Here is a 19,439-nt window from a genome sequence, read left to right as displayed (position 1 = left end):
GAAATGGCCTATGTACTGAATAAAATATTTGAATTTGAATTTGAGTACCTACTTCAGAAATATTTGATTGAAATATCAATTAGCCGGTAAGATTTTTCACAGCATATCTAATTATTGATTGACAATTAGAAACGCGGCATAATAAAGTTGTAATTAAAATTCGATTGTGTTGTTTCATTTCACGAATTTTCACTTGACATAGTTTGGTAAATTAAGTCTGTGAGTATATAACGCATTACGGAAATTATAAGGTAGATTGTTGTTGAGAGAGCAAAATGAAGGTCATATTAGGTGAGTATTGTCATCATTATGTAAGTACTTATGTGAATATAACGGGGCTATACCCACCTCTCGTTACCACCGCTGCACCTCCTGTGTAGCCAGGATCTACAGCTTGACCGCCATTAAAAACCCAACCACTGAAGGTCAAGTTTATCCCGGGGGAAAGTTAAACTGTCATTGGCCCCGCAACGAAATTAGTCAGAAGAACATAGGAGTTCGAAGTTATGATATAGGAATATTGTCCCCATTTGATCCCTCTGTAACTCCTGTTTGCAAGAACCAGGATATAGCTTGACCATCCAACTAAAGCTAAGACTTGGCCGCCATGTTTCATTAAAGATGCTCCCATAATTATGATAGTTCTTATCTAATCTATACTATCTATACTTACTAATATTATAAAGCTGAAGAGTTTGTTTGTTTGTTTGTTTGTTTGTTTGTTTGTTTGGTTGAACGCGCTAATCTCAGGAACTACTGGACCGATTTGAAAAATTCTTTTTGTGTTGGATAGCCCGTTAGTTCCTGAAGGCTTTAGGCTATTTATCATCACGCTAAGACCAATAGGAGCGGAGCACCAATCAAGAATATTTCAAATCAGTGAATTTTTTCCTTTTGAGAGCTGACGCTGCGTAAACGGTTAAAGTTTCGCAAAAATCATGTATGACAGGATTGTTCCCCTTTAAAAGTTCTTTAAAAAAGTCCGCGGTAGCATATGTCTATCTTTTAAGGTTGGCTCATAGTAACCATTTTTATGCAAAAAAAATCTGTTTTAAAATAATGCATTATTTGCGAAGGTGTTTTTATAAACATGATATTAATCCTTATCCAAATAAATAAATTATTCACCACAAGTATTTAATTTTAAACATTCTTGCCCTTTACACCATTCGATTTCAATAAATATCTTAGGAGATATCGCAGTTTTAAAATCACATCGCAGCAAAATAATGATCAAGTACTACGCGCGCTACTGATGGATCAATGCACAGCCTAAACCGCTGATCGTAAAGACCTGAAACTTGGACGGTGTGTTCTTTGTATGACGTAAGCATCTGATAAGAAAGGATTTTCCAAAATTCTACCCCTAAGGAGGTAAAAAGGAGGGGCAAAGTTTGTATGAAATAACGAGATTCCTTCGTCCAATCTACTTAAAATTTTGCATAAGCATTCTATAACAGAATTAATGGAAGACGTGTTTCGTATTTTAGTGAAATGCACCCCCTAACTATGTTAAAAAGGGATAGAAAGTTATTTTAGTGGTGATTTGCTTCACAGTTGATATTAATTACTCATTAGTGCATTTTTTTACAATCATGACGTCATGTTAACGACTACCATACTCTAGGGGCCTCACTTAACCTCGGAGTGGGTGCCCGCTGCGTGCTCTCGCCCAACAATGCATAGTAATGCATGAAAGTCATGCCGCGGGCACCTGCTTGCGCTGTACCTATACATAAACTCATTTTCGCGCGAGAGTTTTGGCGGAGGCCCTTGAGGTAGTGGGAGTAGTCTTGAGGAAAAGCTCCTTCTCCCACGGCCAGTGGCATGCTGGAAGCTTGGTAATTCTAGCACCCGTAGGAAAATATAAAAAAAAGTTTACCAATAATACTGCGGTAGGTGTAGTTTTCGATTTCGTTGTAAAAAAATAATACCACCGAGTAACTTTCACCGGATCAAAGGCCGAGCTGCATATTCATAAAATATAAGAAAAAAATATTTTCATGTTTATTTAACCTGATTTTTATATTTTAAAAGTATTCAAACATTTAGATAAGAACGTTTTCGACTTCTCCACGGACGAAGTCGCGGGCAAAAGCTATTTGTAAAATAATTAGACTAAATTATTAAAAGTGCCTACCCAAAGTCATTATTCCACGCGGACGAAGTCGCGGGCACAGCTAGTAGTATAATAATAATTCGGAAAGTAGGTAACTAGTGTAGTGGCGACCACGAGCCGGAAGACGTAGTGTGGGCAGACCTCGCACTAGGTGAACAGGCAATCTGGTGAAGGTCCGGACGGATACCACCTGCAAGCTTTCAAGAGGAGAGCGTATCTTCACCTTAAAGGCCGACAACGCACCTGTAACGCCCCTGGGTCTGCGGGTGTCTATGGGCGACGGTAATCACTTACCATCAGGTGATCCGTCTGCTCGTTTGCCTCCTGTCACATAAAAAAAGGTCGTGACGAGTATGATGGATACGTGCAACTCAGAAGAGGTCGTTGTGAAAATCCATGGGGAAGGCCTCTGTCCAGCAGTGGAAGTAATATGGCTGAAGAACGATCATTAGGACGCCGGGTCACAGATTTTTAGAAATTCTATTTCGAGGATTTTTTTGCCTACCCTCACTATTTTATTGCTCAAAACGAAATAGCCGAGAGGTGAATGGGTCGGACTGGCCGACTCCACATCCGAGGAACGCGGGTTCGAATCCCACCGCCGCTCGACTATTGTGGTGAGCCCACTCGTAAGTGCTTATTTAGCTTAACACGAGGGGCTAACGGGACTTGCCAAAAAAAAAAAAAATATAGCTCCCTGCTTCGGCAGACACGTCAATCACCGTATTTTCCAAGTGGTGTAAAGCTGAACACTCTTATTTATATTACAGCATTAACAATACTGATGATAGCTTTTACTGTGGTGACTTCCCTGGGTAAAAATCCCGTTTGCAAACGCAAAAGAAGCTGCGTATGCCCCAAAAATCTGAGCCCAGTCTGTGGAGTAAATGGCTGCACCTATGGTAACCCCTGCTGGTAAGCACTTTAAAGAAGAATCCCAGTTGGCATATTAGTTAGCTGACCGGCATTGGGCAGGGTAAAGCAAATTAGGCTGGGTTGCACCATTTTACTTTAACTTTGACGAACGTCAAAAATCTGTCAAACTCCATACAAAAACACCGGTTATCGTTAAAGTTAGGTGTTGCAACTCAGCCTAAAAATGTAATGGAGTAAGGTTTTAAAATAGTTTCTCCTTGTTAACCCCACCGAGTATCAAATAGGTATGTATTCAGGCTGGAAAGGGAAATTGATCTCACTCGATTATTTCTAAACTATTGAAGGAAGATAACGGAAAAACTGGTAACTGATCCTGAAAATTCAGCACGAGTTCTATCTCTATCAAACGGTATTAGTTATGGAAAACATTGGTTTTAGGCTTTGCTTGCTGACAAGTGCCATGTGGATGTACTAGATTTATGGAAGCTGGAAACATTTAATTTTCGGATATATTCAGTTTATAGGAAACTCGGAAAGGGATCAACATCGTATCGCCTTTCGAACCGAGACGAGGCGTTTACGTTACGGTGCGGATAATGCAGTCGTTACGGTCCGTTTCCGGGTTGATAAGTGTGCTTCGTCCTTATTTTGTAACCTATTATTGTTACCGTTTGATAGAGCTCGTGAAGCACTTTCAGGGTCAGTAAGCATTTTTCAAGATACAGGGTGTGGGTTTTTAAAACAACGCCAATACCAAGGGTGGTATAATTATATGCACGACAGTGATGCCAAAAAAATATTTAAAAAATCATGGAAAAATACATGAAATCAGGAAAATGGTATTATTATGCAGGGAAACTATCGGACAGTCTCCCCGTTTTCCTGGGGCGGCGGTCGCATGTGCTCGGTGGTGTGGGGGCGGTAACAAGCGCCGTCTTGAAAGTTTTAGGAGACGTTTGAACAAGGTTTTTTACTAATAAAATAATAGTTAAAATTTTATTTATATTTTTCTTGTAAGTAATTACTTTCATGTGTACTACCACCCCCGAGATGGTCGTTGTTTTACAAAACCACACTCTGTATAGTATAAGTGAGATCCCTTATCGTATAGAAGTAACTTCCTCACATCTAGAAGTTAGCCTGAGAACGACACTGTTGGGTTTTATTTCAATATTTTTTACAATTAAAAATATTACGTTTTGTTTTATTTCAGGTTAAAATGTGCTAGAGTTAAAATGTTGCACAAAGGATATTGTGGAGATCCCTATAATGACGATGATGATTATGAGTAACCACGGAAAACCTCGGCGCACTTGTTGGGATACCTATTTAGGTTTAAATGGATTGAAATAAAGAAGTCAATATGAATGAAAATCGAAGTATTATTATAAGAATTCCATTTATCTTTCCTTTTGATTTTTTTATTTATAAATAAAAATTCAACAGATACCTAATATTGTATGCTATTAAACTAATCTAGAAACTGTTCCAAATATAAATGACTTAAGTGCCAACGAGCCAATCTTGAAACGCATCAAAATAACTGCCTGTTCGTAAATTCATTTTTTATTCATTTCTACAAAATTACCAAAGTATTTTGCCGTGGACTATTTCCTACACATAATGGCACATCAATCTAAACAACGAGGTATCTTAAGTTGTTTAAATAGTGGTATCTACACTAATATTATAAAGAGGAAAACTTTGTTTGTTTGTTTGGTTGTAATGAATAGGCTCAAAAACTACTGGACCGTTTTTAAAAATTCTTTCACCATTTGAAAGCTACATTATCCACGAGTAACATAGGCTAAATTTTATTTTTAAAAAAAATAGGATTTCGTAAAATATGTAGATAATGTAGTCCAAGCGCGCGAAGCCGCGTGCGGAAAGCTAGTTCTTCAATAAAAAGGATATGTAGTGTAGTGTGATGTGCTATCAGATGTAGGGAAGTGTGTCTATCACATACAAGGTATGCATTTAACACACTTATTCTGGGTTGCACCATCTTATTTTAAATTTGAAAAACGTCAAAAATCTGTCAAACTCCATACAAAAACACCGGTTATCGTTAAATTTACGGTCAAAGTTAGGTGGTGCTACTAAGCCTTAGCGTAACAGCGTATGTTTATAAAACTTAAAAAATAATTTGATATACACGTCCAATATTAGAACTTAGAAGTTCAGAGGGGGCAGTAGTGAGAGAGCGCGCAGCCCTAGTTCAGAAAAACAGCGCAGCCCTAGTTCAGATAAACAGCGAGGCCCTAGTACAAATAAACAGCGCGGCCCTAACGCGTTGCTCTCTTCTGCATGAATTTTAGCTATAAACTTTGCACACAAGCATATACATACACACTTAATTTGATAGACCCTTCTATACGTCCAGTTTTAGAAGTCTAGAGGGGGCGTTAGTGAGAAAGAGAGCGCGGCAGTAGTTCAGAGAGAAAATGTGGCGCTTGTTCAGAGAAACAGCGCGGCCATAATAGATTTAAGCCATGTATTCATTAGGCAACATTTGTTGATAAACACTGTTTATAAACTGTTCATAAACAATGTTTCATCATCTCTGTACACAGTTTATAAACAGTCCATAAACATAGGTGATGAAACATTGTTTATGATACATGTTGCCGTGCTCCCCGCTATGAGTGGAGAGCAATTGTGGACGGCCAAGTTTCAGAAACCTGTGTTAATGGTAAACTTGTCTCACACTAGTCATAAACATTTATCAACAAATGTTGCCTAATGAATACATGGCTTTACACTTTGCTCTTTTCTACATGAGAATATCTATCTTTAAACTTCGTGCAGGTTATTTGAAAAATATGTAAGTACCCCAATGGTTTTAAATTAGGAAACCAATGGTCCGCAGGAGTTTTGGTCCGCAACGATTTAAAATTTCAAGAGTGATTAGACATTCCGCGTGTCATGAGAGAGTTTAAGCAGTAAGTTCTAGGATTATAGATTTTCTAAATAATTCCTTAAGTAATGCTTATTTTGGATAAACTTGAATTTTATTTACGAAATGGTAACTGCGAATAATGATAAAATTAAAGTGGTCCCTGGTCAAAAAAAAGGTTGGGAGCCACTGTTTTAAAGTTAGACACTAACTTTTACACGCAGCTTTGCCTGCTAAGTACGATCCGTCTGTCATACATAGTCTTTCATGCATCTGTAATACCTGCTGAAACTAAAATACTTAAATAACACCATAGTAAGCTACTTTAGAATAAGTATCACCTTGAAATATCAATTTGCCGGTAACATTTTTCACAGTATATCTGATGATTGACAATTTGAAACGCGTCGGAATAAAGTAGCACTTAAATTGAATTGTGTTATTTTATTTCATGAATTATATAATCAAATTAAGTCCATGAGTATATATCGCAGAACGGAGATTAAAAGGTGGTAGATTGTTGTGGAGAGAGCAAAATGAAGGTCATATTATTATTAGGTGAGTTAATGTCGTGTCTCGGTACGAGTACATAAAATATAGGAATATTGTCGCCGTTCGATCCCACCGCTACAACTCCTGTTTGCAAGAACCAGTATTCAGCTTGACCGCCAACATCCAACAACTTCTGAAAACCAACTTCATCATCATCATCATTACAGCCATAGGACGTCCACTGCTGAACATAGGCCTACCCCAGTGATTTCCACAAAGGCCGGTTGGTAGCGACCTGCATTCAGCACCTGGTAGCAGAAAATTTTTGTGAGTTCGTCGGTCCACCTTGTGACTGGACGTCCTACGCTTTCCGATACTTGACCTCCACTCCAGAACCTTGCTGCCCCATCGGCCATCAGTTCTACGTACTATGTGCCCTTTCCATTGCCATTTCAGCTTGCTAGTCCGTCGGGCTGTCAGGGACTTTAGTTCATTTACGGATCTCCTCATTTCTGAAAACCAACTTACTGTCTTAGAAAGGTGAATATTCACCGTTTTCCAATTGGTGTAGGTAAATAAAGCTGAAACCTATTTTTATATTACAGCATTATCAATCTTGATGATAGCTGCAGCCATGGGCAATAGCAATGACCGCGAGTATTGCTACCGCAACGCAGTACACGTCTGCCCTTGCCACAAAATTTTGGATCCAGTTTGTGGAGTAAACGGCTGCACCTATCCGAATCCTTGCGAGTAAGTAACACACTTTACGGAAAAATATCCTAGAATATCGATGGGGCAACAAAGTTCTGCCGCAAAGGACGTAGGCCGCTAATAATCGATCAACGTGGAAAGCATTGGGGGAGGCCTATGTTCAGCAGTGGACGTCCTATGGCTGAAATGATGATGATGATGATGAACAAAGTTCTCAAGTAGAGGCCGCGTACCAGAAAACGCAGCGTGGGACGTCCACCCACAAGGTAAACCGACAACATCATAAGAAGGCGCTGGACGCATGCAGGTCAATGTGGAAATAATTGGGGGAGGCCTATGTTCAGTGTTCCATGGCTGAAAATATGATGATGAATGATGATTCTAGAAGGAAAAAGATGATAAATAGCCCAGTTTGCAGATTAAATAGCTCAAAGCCCTTTCCTTCCAACCCCTCCATGTAAGATCCCCTTCAAATATGCTTGAGTAAAAGTGGGATGACCACAATAGTAGTCCGATACCAGAATCTTGGGCTATTTATCCGACTGCGCTAAAAGGAAGGTTATGTTTTTTTATTGTTTAGTATTTAAATTTTTGTTTATGTTGCAGGTTGAAATGTGCTAGAGTTAAAATGTGGCATGAAGGAGAATGCTTGACAAAAGATGCGAGTTTTCTGTAAAAAATATTTTGTATTAAATAGATATTAAAGTGAAAATTCAACATATTTTTTTATTGTTGTTCTCATCTGCTACTATTCCCTATACATATGTGGCGTCTTCGTACATCACTACGGAACGCGCACAACACTACCAGCCAACGAGTCCTGTTTTTTCGTCTTTTCTTTTATCAATTTTCATGTGGGATTCATGGACCTATAAAAAAAGGCGGACGGAACTCGCGCTACAACAAAACTGTGACGCAAAATTTTGGCGTTTGTCTATTGTGTGAGTGAATTTAGGGATGCCATGTTAGCCAAAACATGTTACCCATTTATTTTAAGAAAAACATAGATCGGCAGATGTTACTTGGAAATGTAGGCAGAATTATTCCGTGCCATTTTAAAAGGATGAAAGGTGAATGCGTTGAGGTAGGCGCGAAATTTTCAATGTTCAAATTTTCTTACATTGTTTGCAAGTCAGTGTGTCAGGGTATGTACATAATGTTGATCAAAAATGATTCACGCAGTTACAAATTACGAATCTTGTGTACATTATAATCATAATCTTATGCATCATCAATATATTATTATTATCTCTGATAGATTTTTTTTAACATACAACCTGACACTGACTTGCAATCAATGTAAGAAAATTTGAATTTCGAAGTTCCACATTTTTGGGAAGGATCAAATTTGCCTATGAAATTATATCCCATTAAAACACAATTATTATGATAAATTATTTTATTTCCATAGTATGCGTAATAAATAACTAAAAAGTCCTAAAATTATTATTAATTTCCCATATTTCGGGTAATTTTCCCACGTAAATAACTGAGAACACTGGTCTTTGACGTATTATTTTTTCGAGTGAATGACGTTTGATTTCAAATAATTTCAATATTTTAATGTCGGGAAATAAGTGGTTGGATTATTATTTTGCCTGTGAAATGTGATTCCTTAATTTTTGTTTGTTCGAACAGAACGGTTTTTACACAATTTCATCACACAAGACATGTCGTATTCATGTTGTTTTTTCGCTGCTTAAATGTGTCAACTGTGTGAAGTTTGTACCCGAAGTGGTGTATCAGGGTGTGAATGTGTGCGTGCCGGCCTGTACGTACAGGCAAGCTGGTGTATCCTAATGTCACAGTATTTTGTTGATGAGAATCCGTCCGACTTTTTTTATAGGTCCATGGTGGGATTGAATATAATTTCCTAAAGGTTTTGCAGTGGTTTTACTGAAGGGAAAACCCACACATACTTTAAGAGTCCTTAGAGAGAGGGAAAGAGATACACAGTCCTTGATACGTTCAGCTTTTAAATTATTTTGATAAATTAATGATAACTTGAAGCCACGATAGCCGAACGGTGAAGGGGTCGGACTGGCCGACTCGTGATCCGGGGAACGCGGGTTCTGTCCCCGCCGCCGCTCGACTATTGTGGTGAGCTCACTCGTGATACAAGCATATTTAGCTTAGTACGAGGGGCTAACGGGAGTATTAGTAATTTGTGTAATAACAAATTACTAATAATCATTTAAAAAAAAACTTTCAAACAATTTACCGTACTACAATATAGGACGTAGCACACTTATCGACCCGGAAAGGTATCGTAACCGTATCAACTCGAGGCGGTCAGTATTATTTGTATGAAACCACTGCTGCAACGCACTTATCCGCACCGTAACGTAAACGCCTCGCCTCGCAGTTGACAGCGCGCGAAAGTCGATGACAGTTCACTAAAGGCGATACAGTGTTGATCCCATTCCGAGTTGATAAGTATGCTATGACCTTAAAATGTAGACTTGACTTTGAATTCATTTTAATACATAAAACTCATAAAAACTCTCATAAAACTCATTTATTTCTGCAATTAGGCTTTAAAAAAGCACTTTTACACGTCTCAGTATTAACACTACCACTGTTTTAGGACAATAAATAGGCCAGTGCTGAGAAGAAGCAGCGCAAGAAACTCAGTCACTATTGTCAGCCTCTTTTTCAAAGGTTTACAGACTTTAAAATAAATATTTATGCGAGCTAAAACCTCTTCGGTTGATTACCAACACCTGTGCTTATTTACTTTGTTTTACATTGTTCGTTGTTTTAATTACTTTTGCGGTACAAACAATGCTCGGCACTGTTTGTTTGTCTGTCGCAGAATATACTGGTTTTGTTTTTGTGCTGTTAATATGAGATATTTTAATCGTGAGTATTAAATTTTTTATTACACTTAGACACACCTGTTAAACTATACTGTGATTATTAGATTCGTTCTTTAAAGCTAATGTAAAATCTTGATTTATATTAGGTCCTTTACTTATGAAAATAGTGTTTTTTTTCTTCAATATTCATTAGTAGATGATTAATTTCTTTATATAGATCAGTTTCATCAATCTTTTTTTACTTGAAATTAGATTTCAATGACTTACTCTCACGCATAAAATGTTAAATTTTTTTTTTCAATTAGAATTAATTCTTCAAAGACAGCTCGTCCTTAATGGCGTCCGTTTCCGTTACAAAAACAAAAATATTTTTGTTTTCTAGTTTTCCTCGCACTAATGCTGCTGCTCTGCCAGTCAAGTGCGAAAGTGTGCGACTGCCCGGATTACTTTAGATGCGCGTGCGCAACCAACGGGCTCACTTATCGGAACACTTGTGTGTACGTAACCAAATCATTGGTGGGGATTCTTGGATGGCTTAAACATGGAGTGCAGGTGGGGTTTTGTTCCCCAGTCGATGAAGCACCTGATGTCATGCACTGAGTGCCCAAGCAACTGCACTCAGGAGGATTTGATGAGTGCTACTGACAACGCCACTCTTGTGGCGAGTTTTGGGCTGACACTGTATAGGTTTGTTGTCGACACGAAAAGAAGAAGAAGAACCAAATCATTATAATATTTTCAAAATATAAAAAAATAAGTTGAAGGTGTTAAACCCATCAAATCCCAAACGATCGCATAAAATCGCGTAAAAAAATTTTCTATTGTGTCTCAGATCGCGGATTGAAGGACTAAAATGAACTTAGTTTCAATATCATTTGTGAAAGAAATAGGTAATCAAAGACATTTTTATTCCAACCATAAAGGTAGACATAATTATCTGCACATTACCCACGAAAAAGTAATTAAACAAACAGTTAGGTATATTTTATTCTACGTACCTAATAACAGTAAAGTAATAATTGGACATTACAAGCATTTTCCCTTACCAAGAAAAAAATTTAAGTACAATGATCACGGAGTACCTAATCATAAGGTACCTATCATTCATTATTTGGTAGTTAATTTTTCCTGTTATTATAAAATAACTCGATAAATTTTATCGAGTGGTTTTCCTTTATTTCTAGAATCTAAAACTAAAGAGAATCATGATAGATAGGGTTAGGTATTAATCAGCAGAACAAGAATATGTGACGAGAAACATTTTAGTTGTTTGTTATAAGTAGGTATTTATCTATATGTATAAAAGCGAAAGGTCACTGACTGACTCACTCACTCATCACGAAATCTCAGAAACTACAAATGCTAGGAGTCTCAAATTTTGTATGGGGGTTCCTTTTAGAACGTAGGTGCTCACTAAGACGGGATTTTCCAAAATTCAACCCCTAAAGGGTTAAAACGGGGTTCACGCGTACGTAGTCGCGGGCAGCCGCTAGTATTGTATATTTCTAATACTTTTCTAGTTCTGTACAGATTAAAATAAAATAAATCCAGATGTTTCCCCAAGTTGCTGCGGGAATCTGACGTTTATGTGATTTATACATAAAGTTTGGCAATTTGTGTTCGTTTTGTTTGATGTTTTGCCCATTTTTCTTTTCAGAATGAGCTGTGCAGGCGCTACGTACTACCACGGCGGCACTTGCAGCGATCCAAATAATTACATTGATTGTTAATTAAGTTTAATAAAGTTTTTAAAATGTACTTTTAAGGCCGGTAGATCTATTTTCTTAAATAAAACACTGGATACTTGCACATTATATTGCCTCATTTTAAATTGCAATTAATCACCTAGCACAAAAGCGCGCGGAGGGGTCCGAGCGCGTTCCTCTATTCTGACGTTTCTAAACTGACATTGACATTACTTACGCCAATGTCAGTTTGACAGCAGCTCTTTGGATTTACACCCGATATTTTAACGCTTAGATTTTTCACAATTAATAGTACTTAATGTAATCTAAGTCAATAGCTCGTGGGCTAATTTATTCAATTGTTATCTACGTGTAATTCATCACGATTGATACTAGAAGATATCTTTAAATCATAAGCTGATACTTTTCAGATTATTCAAATTCAAATTTTCAAATTCAAATTGTTTATTGTGTCAGGTCATAAAATGTTTGTAATAGATCAGCTGTGTTCCACCGCATGGGCATACAATAATTGAAAGATACAGAATAATAATTGGTGAAATGATAGGTAGTACAATTTTTATAATACAATATTAATGATACAATTGTTAGTCAATGATTAATATATCGATAAGTTAGTTATACAGAAAATATTATATTGTTTATAAAAACGATTGAAATGAAATATTAATTAAAAATTATTATCTACTTTACAATATTATTATCTACTTTATTAGCAGTTTTGTTAGTTTAAAGAAAGATAAATTGATACCACATCCGATTTGATATTACCGAGATGAAAAGTAGGTTAAATTGTGTATTTAATTCTAAGATATTGTTCATCAAATCTTACAATATTTCCCATAGTGATTACATTTATTAAATTATTACCTATAATACCTACTCATGAAAAAGTTATATTAATTAATTATTTTTCAAAAGTGACAACGCGTTTGAAATTGGAAAGTTGTTTTTGGGGATATTTTAGGCCTGACACTGTCGTGTCCTGAGGGAAATTATGTCCTCCTGTATCCTGATCATGAATTTTTACCTCCAATAAACAAAAAGTATAATATTTGATATATAAACATATATTGCTTTTTAAGAATGAAGCCACGATAGCCGAACGGTGAAGGGGTCGGACTGGCCGACTTGTGATCCGGGGAACGCGGGTTCGGTCCCCGCCGCCGCTCTATGGTGGTGAGCCCACTCGTGACACAAGCATATTTAGCTTAGTACGAGGGGCTAACGGGACTATTAGTAATTTGTTATTACACAAATACCAAGATACATTAAAATGACATTAATGGTAAACGATATGGATATTATAAAGATTAAAATAAACAAATTTATTTGAAAACTAGTATAAGCCTGCAGTTTTGCCCGTGTCTATTACAATAAAATGCTTATTTTACTTCGAAATCTTTTGTTTTTATTTGAAATCTAACTTGTTCTTATCCAAATTTCTAATCTAGAGCCACTTTCAGCTTCGTTGTTAACGAAGCGTTGAACGGCGCGCCCAGAGCAACTTAGTTCAAACGCTTATTGCAAACGTTGTGATAGGGACAGAGACATGAGATTTTTGGTTTTACAAAGGTATTATGATAGAAAATAACAACAAGTAATAAAAACTACCTGTTATGGGGGCATTATTTGGAGAAATTTTTCAAATTACCAAAAAAACACGAATTAAAATGCAGATTTTTCTCAAAATGTAACATTTTTTGTTATTTGTTGCCATTTTCTGGGTATTTTGTGTATTTTTTTAGTATCACCTGTTAGGTATTGAGCTTTATTACTCTTTTTATTTTATGATGTTAAAATCGATTAAGCTAATGATTTAATTATGGAATCTCAAAGGTTTAAAAGCAAATCAAATAAGAAGACGCGATCAGTTCAATTTTATTGTTCGCTTTGCGATTTGTTAAGATGTAAATTTTATAATACCTACTATCTTTGCGTGGTATTCTTAAAAGGTAGAATAGTTCGTTTGAATACCGCTAGAGGAGTTTTGTTTTTGGTTCGTTGTTCGGTTGTTCTCGCCATGACTGTTTGATTTGTAATACGTTTTATTTTACTTGAAATATACGTGAGAAATCTTACTCAAGAGTTTATTTTAACCACACCTTAACAGGTTATGGGCCCAGGTACGTTAATACCTACGGATTGAGTAAAGAGCAGAAAAAGTGTCGTTCGAAAAAAATGGAAGTCACAAATTCCATGCGGATCGAAAAATTCAACGGGAAAGACTTTAGACAGTGGAAATTCCAAATTAAATGTGCCTTGAAGGCTAAAGGCTTGAATATTGATGAGGAGAAACCCATGGTGGGTGACACAAGCCAATGGGACAAAAATGATGGTATGGCCATGTTTTTGTTAACATCGTCCATGGATTTAAATCAAATATCCTTAATAGAAAATTGTGAAACAGCCAAGGAAGTCATGACAAAGTTGGAATCTATTTACGAGCAAAAGTCTGAGCTGAACAAAATGATGGTACATGAAAAATTTTATCAGTATAAAATGTCACCTACAGATGGCATCGCTCAGCACATTTGTAAAGTGGAGAATCTTGCTAAACAACTAAAAGAGAGTGGCGAAGAAATAAGTAATACGGCCATTATGACAAAGATCTTGAGTACGTTACCGTCAAAGTATCGCTCTCTACGTCAGGCATGGTTGTCATTAGACCCAAAATCTCAAACGATACAAAACCTAACAGCGAGATTATTGGATGAGGAAGCAAGCTTGACAAATGAAGAAGAAGTTGAGAGTGCTTTAGTAGCTATGAAAAATCCTAAAGTACAAAATAAGTTTCAAAGCCAAAATAAGGAGAGAAGTTCTACATCTACATCTGGCCGTTATAATCAGCATCGATTTATATGTTATAATTGCAACAAGAGAGGGCATTTCGCAAGAGAGTGTCGAGCCCCAAAGAAATCTGAGAAGAAAACTCAAGAGCAAAATAATATGCTTGCATTTAGTGCTGAACAATCAGAAACATCAGCTTCATCATGTGATGAATGGATTCTTGACAGTGGTGCTTCGTCACATATGTCATTCAGGCGAGATTATTTCTGTGAGTTAATAGAATATGGCCAGAATGGTAATGATAAAACAGTGAGATTGGGAAATAAAAAGGAGTTGATGGTGCAGGGATGTGGAAACATATTGATTAGAAGATTTGTAAATGGCAAGTGGGAGAAAAGTATAATAAAAGATGTACTTTATGTGCCAGAGCTACAAAAGAATCTGTTCTCAGAAGGTATGGCAACTAGAAAAGGCTATGTTATTGTAAAGAGGAACAGTGAGGCCCTAATATTAGAAGACAATATTGTTGTAATGACTGCAACATTGAAACAGAACAATCTCTATGGACTGAACATTAAAACCTTATTGCACATAGACTGTAATTTGACACAGTCAAGTTTGAAAATCTGGCATGAACGTTTGGGGCATTTGAACATCAAAGAGGTTCAAAATATGAGTAAGAATGGTGCAATTCCAGTAACTTTGACAGACACTGACAACTTCATTTGTGAAGCATGTCAATATGGAAAACTGAGTCGCTTACCATTTTATAAATCTGGTAGAGGAAAATGTGAACCTGGTGATTTGGTTTACAGTGATGTGTGTGGACCTGTAGAACATACATCTGTATCTGGAGCGAGATATTTTGTCTTATTTAAAGATGGTGCCACAAGTTATAGACATGTATTTATAATAAAGCATAAAAGTGATGTGATGGATTGCTTTAAGAATTATAATGCAATAGTAAGAAATAAGTTTGGTCATGGCATTCGTATATTGCATACTGATAATGGACGTGAGTATATTAATAATGAACTTAAAGTGTATTTAGAAAATGAAGGGATAGTTCACGAACGCACAGCACCTTACACGCCCGAGCAGAATGGCAGAGTGGAAAGAGAAATGCGTACAATTATGGATAGTGCAAGATCTATGCTGTACTCACGCGATATGCCATTAAATCTTTGGGCTGAAGCAGTGAACTGTTCGGTTTATCTATTGAACCGAAGTTCTTCTACTCAAACAAAAGATGTGTCTCCGTATGAGCTATGGAATGGAGAAAAACCAAACCTTAAACACATACGAGTTTTTGGTTCAGAAGGTTATGTTCATATACCTGATGCAAGAAGAAGAAAACTTGATAGAAAAAGTGTGAAACTAATATTGGTTGGATATGAAAATGAAAATTATAGAATGTTTGATAATGAAAGTGGGAAGATAACAATAAGTAGAAATGTACACTTCAATGAGAACAATATACCGGTCCTGAGAAAAAATACTACTACAATTTCCATTACTGAGGAGAAAAATCGAAACGAAGAAAGTTCAGAAATACCAGGGGACAACCAAGATATTTCTGAATCAAGTTTTGAAAGTGTAGAGACACAAGAAGATCCCAATGACAGAACGTATGAGCCTTCGCAGATAATTTCGGAAGATGATACAAGAAATATTACACTGCGTCCTAGAAGGAACAGGAATGAAGAAGCAAATTTCGTAGAATTTGATATACCTACTACATATGAAGAAGCTATGAATTGTAGAGATGGCAGTAAATGGAAAGAAGCTATAAAGGCAGAAATACAGTCGCTAGAAGAAAATAAAACATGGAAGTTAGTAGATAAGAAACATGAGAGAACAGTGTCCTCAAAGTGGGTATTTTGTATCAAAAGAGATACAGAGGGCAATATAGAAAGATACAAAGCACGTCTTTGTGCACGTGGATATACACAGATTGGAGGTGTCGATTATAAAGAAACATTCTCACCTACAACAAGATATGATTCTATTAGAATTTTGTTATCTCTTTCAGCTCGAGAAAATTATGCACTCAGACAATTTGACGTTACTACAGCATTCTTATATGGTGAGTTGTCTGAGGATGTTTATATGGAGGTGCCTGAGGGTATCCAGGCTGAGCCAGGAAAAGTATGTAAGTTATTAAAATCTCTATATGGTTTAAAACAAGCGGCACGCTGTTGGAATAGGAAGTTCTCTGGTTTCTTGACTACTTATGGTTTTAAAATGTGTCAGTCAGATAATTGTATTTATGTCGGTCATTTTAATAACTATAAAGTTATCTTAATCTTATATGTAGATGATGCTTTATTGCTATCAAAGAGTGAAGATGTATTAGTACATATTATTAATGATTTGAAACAAAATTTCAAGATAAAGGAGTTGAATGTAAGTAGGTTTATTGGTATGGAAATTACTAAAAAGGATGGAACAGTTGTTTTAAGTCAAAAACAGTACATAGAAAAACTTATAAATAAGTTTAACATGTCAAATGCTAATCCTTGTAGTACCCCCGCTGACAATAATGTTATTTTAAAGAAAAATGATAATGAAAGTAATACAAATTTTCCATATAGGGAAGCAGTGGGAGCTTTAATGTTTTTGGCAACTGTATCCAGGCCAGATATATCATATTCATTAAATATGGTTAGTAGATATTTAAATAATCCTAGTAAAGATCATGTGAATGCTGTAAAAAGGATTATTAGGTATTTGCTGAAAACAAAAGACCTTTGTATTACTTATAATTGTGACAGAGAATTAACAGGTTTTTCTGATGCTGATTATGCCTCAGATATAGATTCTAGAAAATCAAATACTGGATATATTTTTCTAATGAACGGTGGCCCTGTTACTTGGGCTAGCAAAAGACAAAATACTGTGGCATTATCAACTACAGAATCTGAATATATGGCTGCAAGTGAAGCTGCCAAAGAAATTTTATGGATTAGGCAATTATTGATTGATATTGATGAACCGCAAATGGCAGTAACTCTATGTATAGATAATCAGAGTGCTATTAAACTTGTTTGTAATCCTGTATACCATAAAAGGACAAAGCACATAGACGTTAGGTATAATTTCATAAGAGAAAAAGTTGAACAAAATATAATACGTATTAAATATGTAGAAAGCTCAAACCAGCTCGCGGATTTTTTAACAAAAGCTTTACCTTCTGGTAAGTTTACTCATAATAGAGATCAGGTATTTAATTTAAACTAAGGTATCAAAATTAAATATCTAGAGAGTTAATGGAAGTTAATAATTTATCTTTGTTGTTTTATGTTGAATGTAAAGTGAGTTGTTTTGAAGCTTATATAGTTAAGTAGGTTATTATTCTAAAATTTAAGTGGGAGTGTTAAGATGTAAATTTTATAATACCTACTATCTTTGCGTGGTATTCTTAAAAGGTAGAATAGTTCGTTTGAATACCGCTAGAGGAGTTTTGTTTTTGGTTCGTTGTTCGGTTGTTCTCGCCATGACTGTTTGATTTGTAATACGTTTTATTTTACTTGAAATATACGTGAGAAATCTTACTCAAGAGTTTATTTTAACCACACCTTAACACGATTAACAAAATGAAGTTATTTTATTACGGTAAGTTCCTTTTATTTCATACTAACTGTACCGGCGAACTTCGTACCGGCAATGAAAAGTTGACTTAACTTATTTAGAAAATCGCAATATTTGTTTCTGAATGTATCCTGTTTGACAATAATATTTTGACAATAGCTGGTTCGGCGAAATTCGGTAAATGTGACGTCGTGAAGTATCAGTTACCGAAAATAGCGGAGTAGGTAGGTACATACTTTTATTTCGTTCGTTCGTTCGTTTTAGCTGAAAGACGTCCACTGCTGGACAAAGATTTCCACAAAGACCGGTCTTTGGGAGACTTTGGAGACTCAAAGGAGAGAAACTTTTGTTTACTAAACAGTAAATTGTTGAAGTTTATTGTCAACTTTTTTAAATCGTTTATAGCAGATTTTTTTATTCTAATGGTGAAAGTAAAATAAAAATAAAATACATAAATAAAGAATGCGGGTCCCGCATACAACCGCGCACGCTGCGGGCGAAAACCGCGTCGTGAGTTGTGAATTAGTTTTTACATAAGTATCTGCATTCTACAGAAGCTCATTCATCAGGTGTGATTATTTGCTTCCAGCCCTCGCTATATTGCTGGTCATCGCAAATCTAATGGCAGTGAACGCATGCGTCTGTGTTTATCTGGAGTATGACCCCGTATGCGCCACCAATGGAGTAACATATGACAGCGACTGCTAGTGAGTATATCCTACTATAGTCTGGTCGCTGAGCACGTAGAATTTTGTCCAATGACCCCAAGCTACCCATCCTTATCGCTCGCGCGTAATTATATTGCTGTCGCGCTCGCACACTCACGCATCACGCACACACACATTGGACAAAATTCTACGTACTCAGCGACCAGACTATAATATTACTTATAAATGCGAAAGTTTGTGTGGATGTCTGGATGTTTGTTACTCTTTCACGCAAGAACGGATTTTGATGAAACTTTGCAGTAATATTGTTTATAACCCAGAATAACATGGGCTATAATTTATGACGATCTGTGACAAATATTTTTTCCCCGTTATAGCAATTTTTATTGATGCTCTGCTCATATTGGTCGTAGCGTGATGGGCTATAGACTTCTAACACAAAAACATATTTTCAAATCGGACCAGTAGTTTCTGAGATTAGTATTCGACCAGACAAAAAACTTTTCAGCCATAGAATAAGTATTACGCCCTTTTCACCGCCGGATTAATTACGCTGGAACATGTGAAAGCTACGTACCATGCCCATACACTTTACCACCGGATACCCGGCGCCGGTTAGCCGGCAACCGGGACGTGTGAAAAGGGCCTTATAGTTTACATTTTAATCAGCTCTTTTGCTTTTGTACTAGTAAGTATCTATAATTATTAACCAAATTGTGTAACATTACTATGTTTGAACCAAATAAACAATTTTTCTTTCTTTCTTTC

The 19,439-nt window shown here is 36.4% G+C and overlaps 1 protein-coding gene and 1 long non-coding RNA gene across 2 annotated transcripts; both read left to right on the top strand.

Annotated features, from left to right (window-relative positions):
- The first annotated feature begins 245 nt into the window (after positions 1-245).
- LOC135082856 (leech-derived tryptase inhibitor C-like) lies at positions 246-7,773 on the top strand. Its single transcript, XM_063977616.1, has 3 exons — positions 246-291; positions 6,989-7,136; positions 7,704-7,773. Exons 1-3 carry the CDS (start codon positions 276-278, stop codon positions 7,771-7,773), a joined length of 234 nt encoding a protein of 77 aa, XP_063833686.1. The 5' UTR covers positions 246-275.
- Positions 7,774-9,816: 2,043 nt separating this feature from the next.
- On the top strand, positions 9,817-11,705 carry LOC135082900 (uncharacterized). The gene is made up of 3 exons (XR_010259515.1): positions 9,817-9,959; positions 10,299-10,413; positions 11,574-11,705. It is a non-coding gene; the product is annotated as an uncharacterized LOC135082900 (long non-coding RNA).
- The last annotated feature ends 7,734 nt before the right edge of the window (positions 11,706-19,439 follow it).

The sequence above is a fragment of the Ostrinia nubilalis genome, chromosome 22 (genome assembly GCF_963855985.1).
Source record: "Ostrinia nubilalis chromosome 22, ilOstNubi1.1, whole genome shotgun sequence".
NCBI lineage: Eukaryota > Metazoa > Arthropoda > Insecta > Lepidoptera > Crambidae > Ostrinia > Ostrinia nubilalis.
This window is presented reverse-complemented; position numbering and strand designations above follow the sequence as displayed.

Coding starts and splice junctions, on each gene's coding strand:
- LOC135082856 (XM_063977616.1), top strand. Junction 7,137..7,703: donor ACCTATCCGAATCCTTGCGA/GTAAGTAACACA, acceptor TTTATGTTGCAG/GTTGAAATGTGCTAGAGTTA.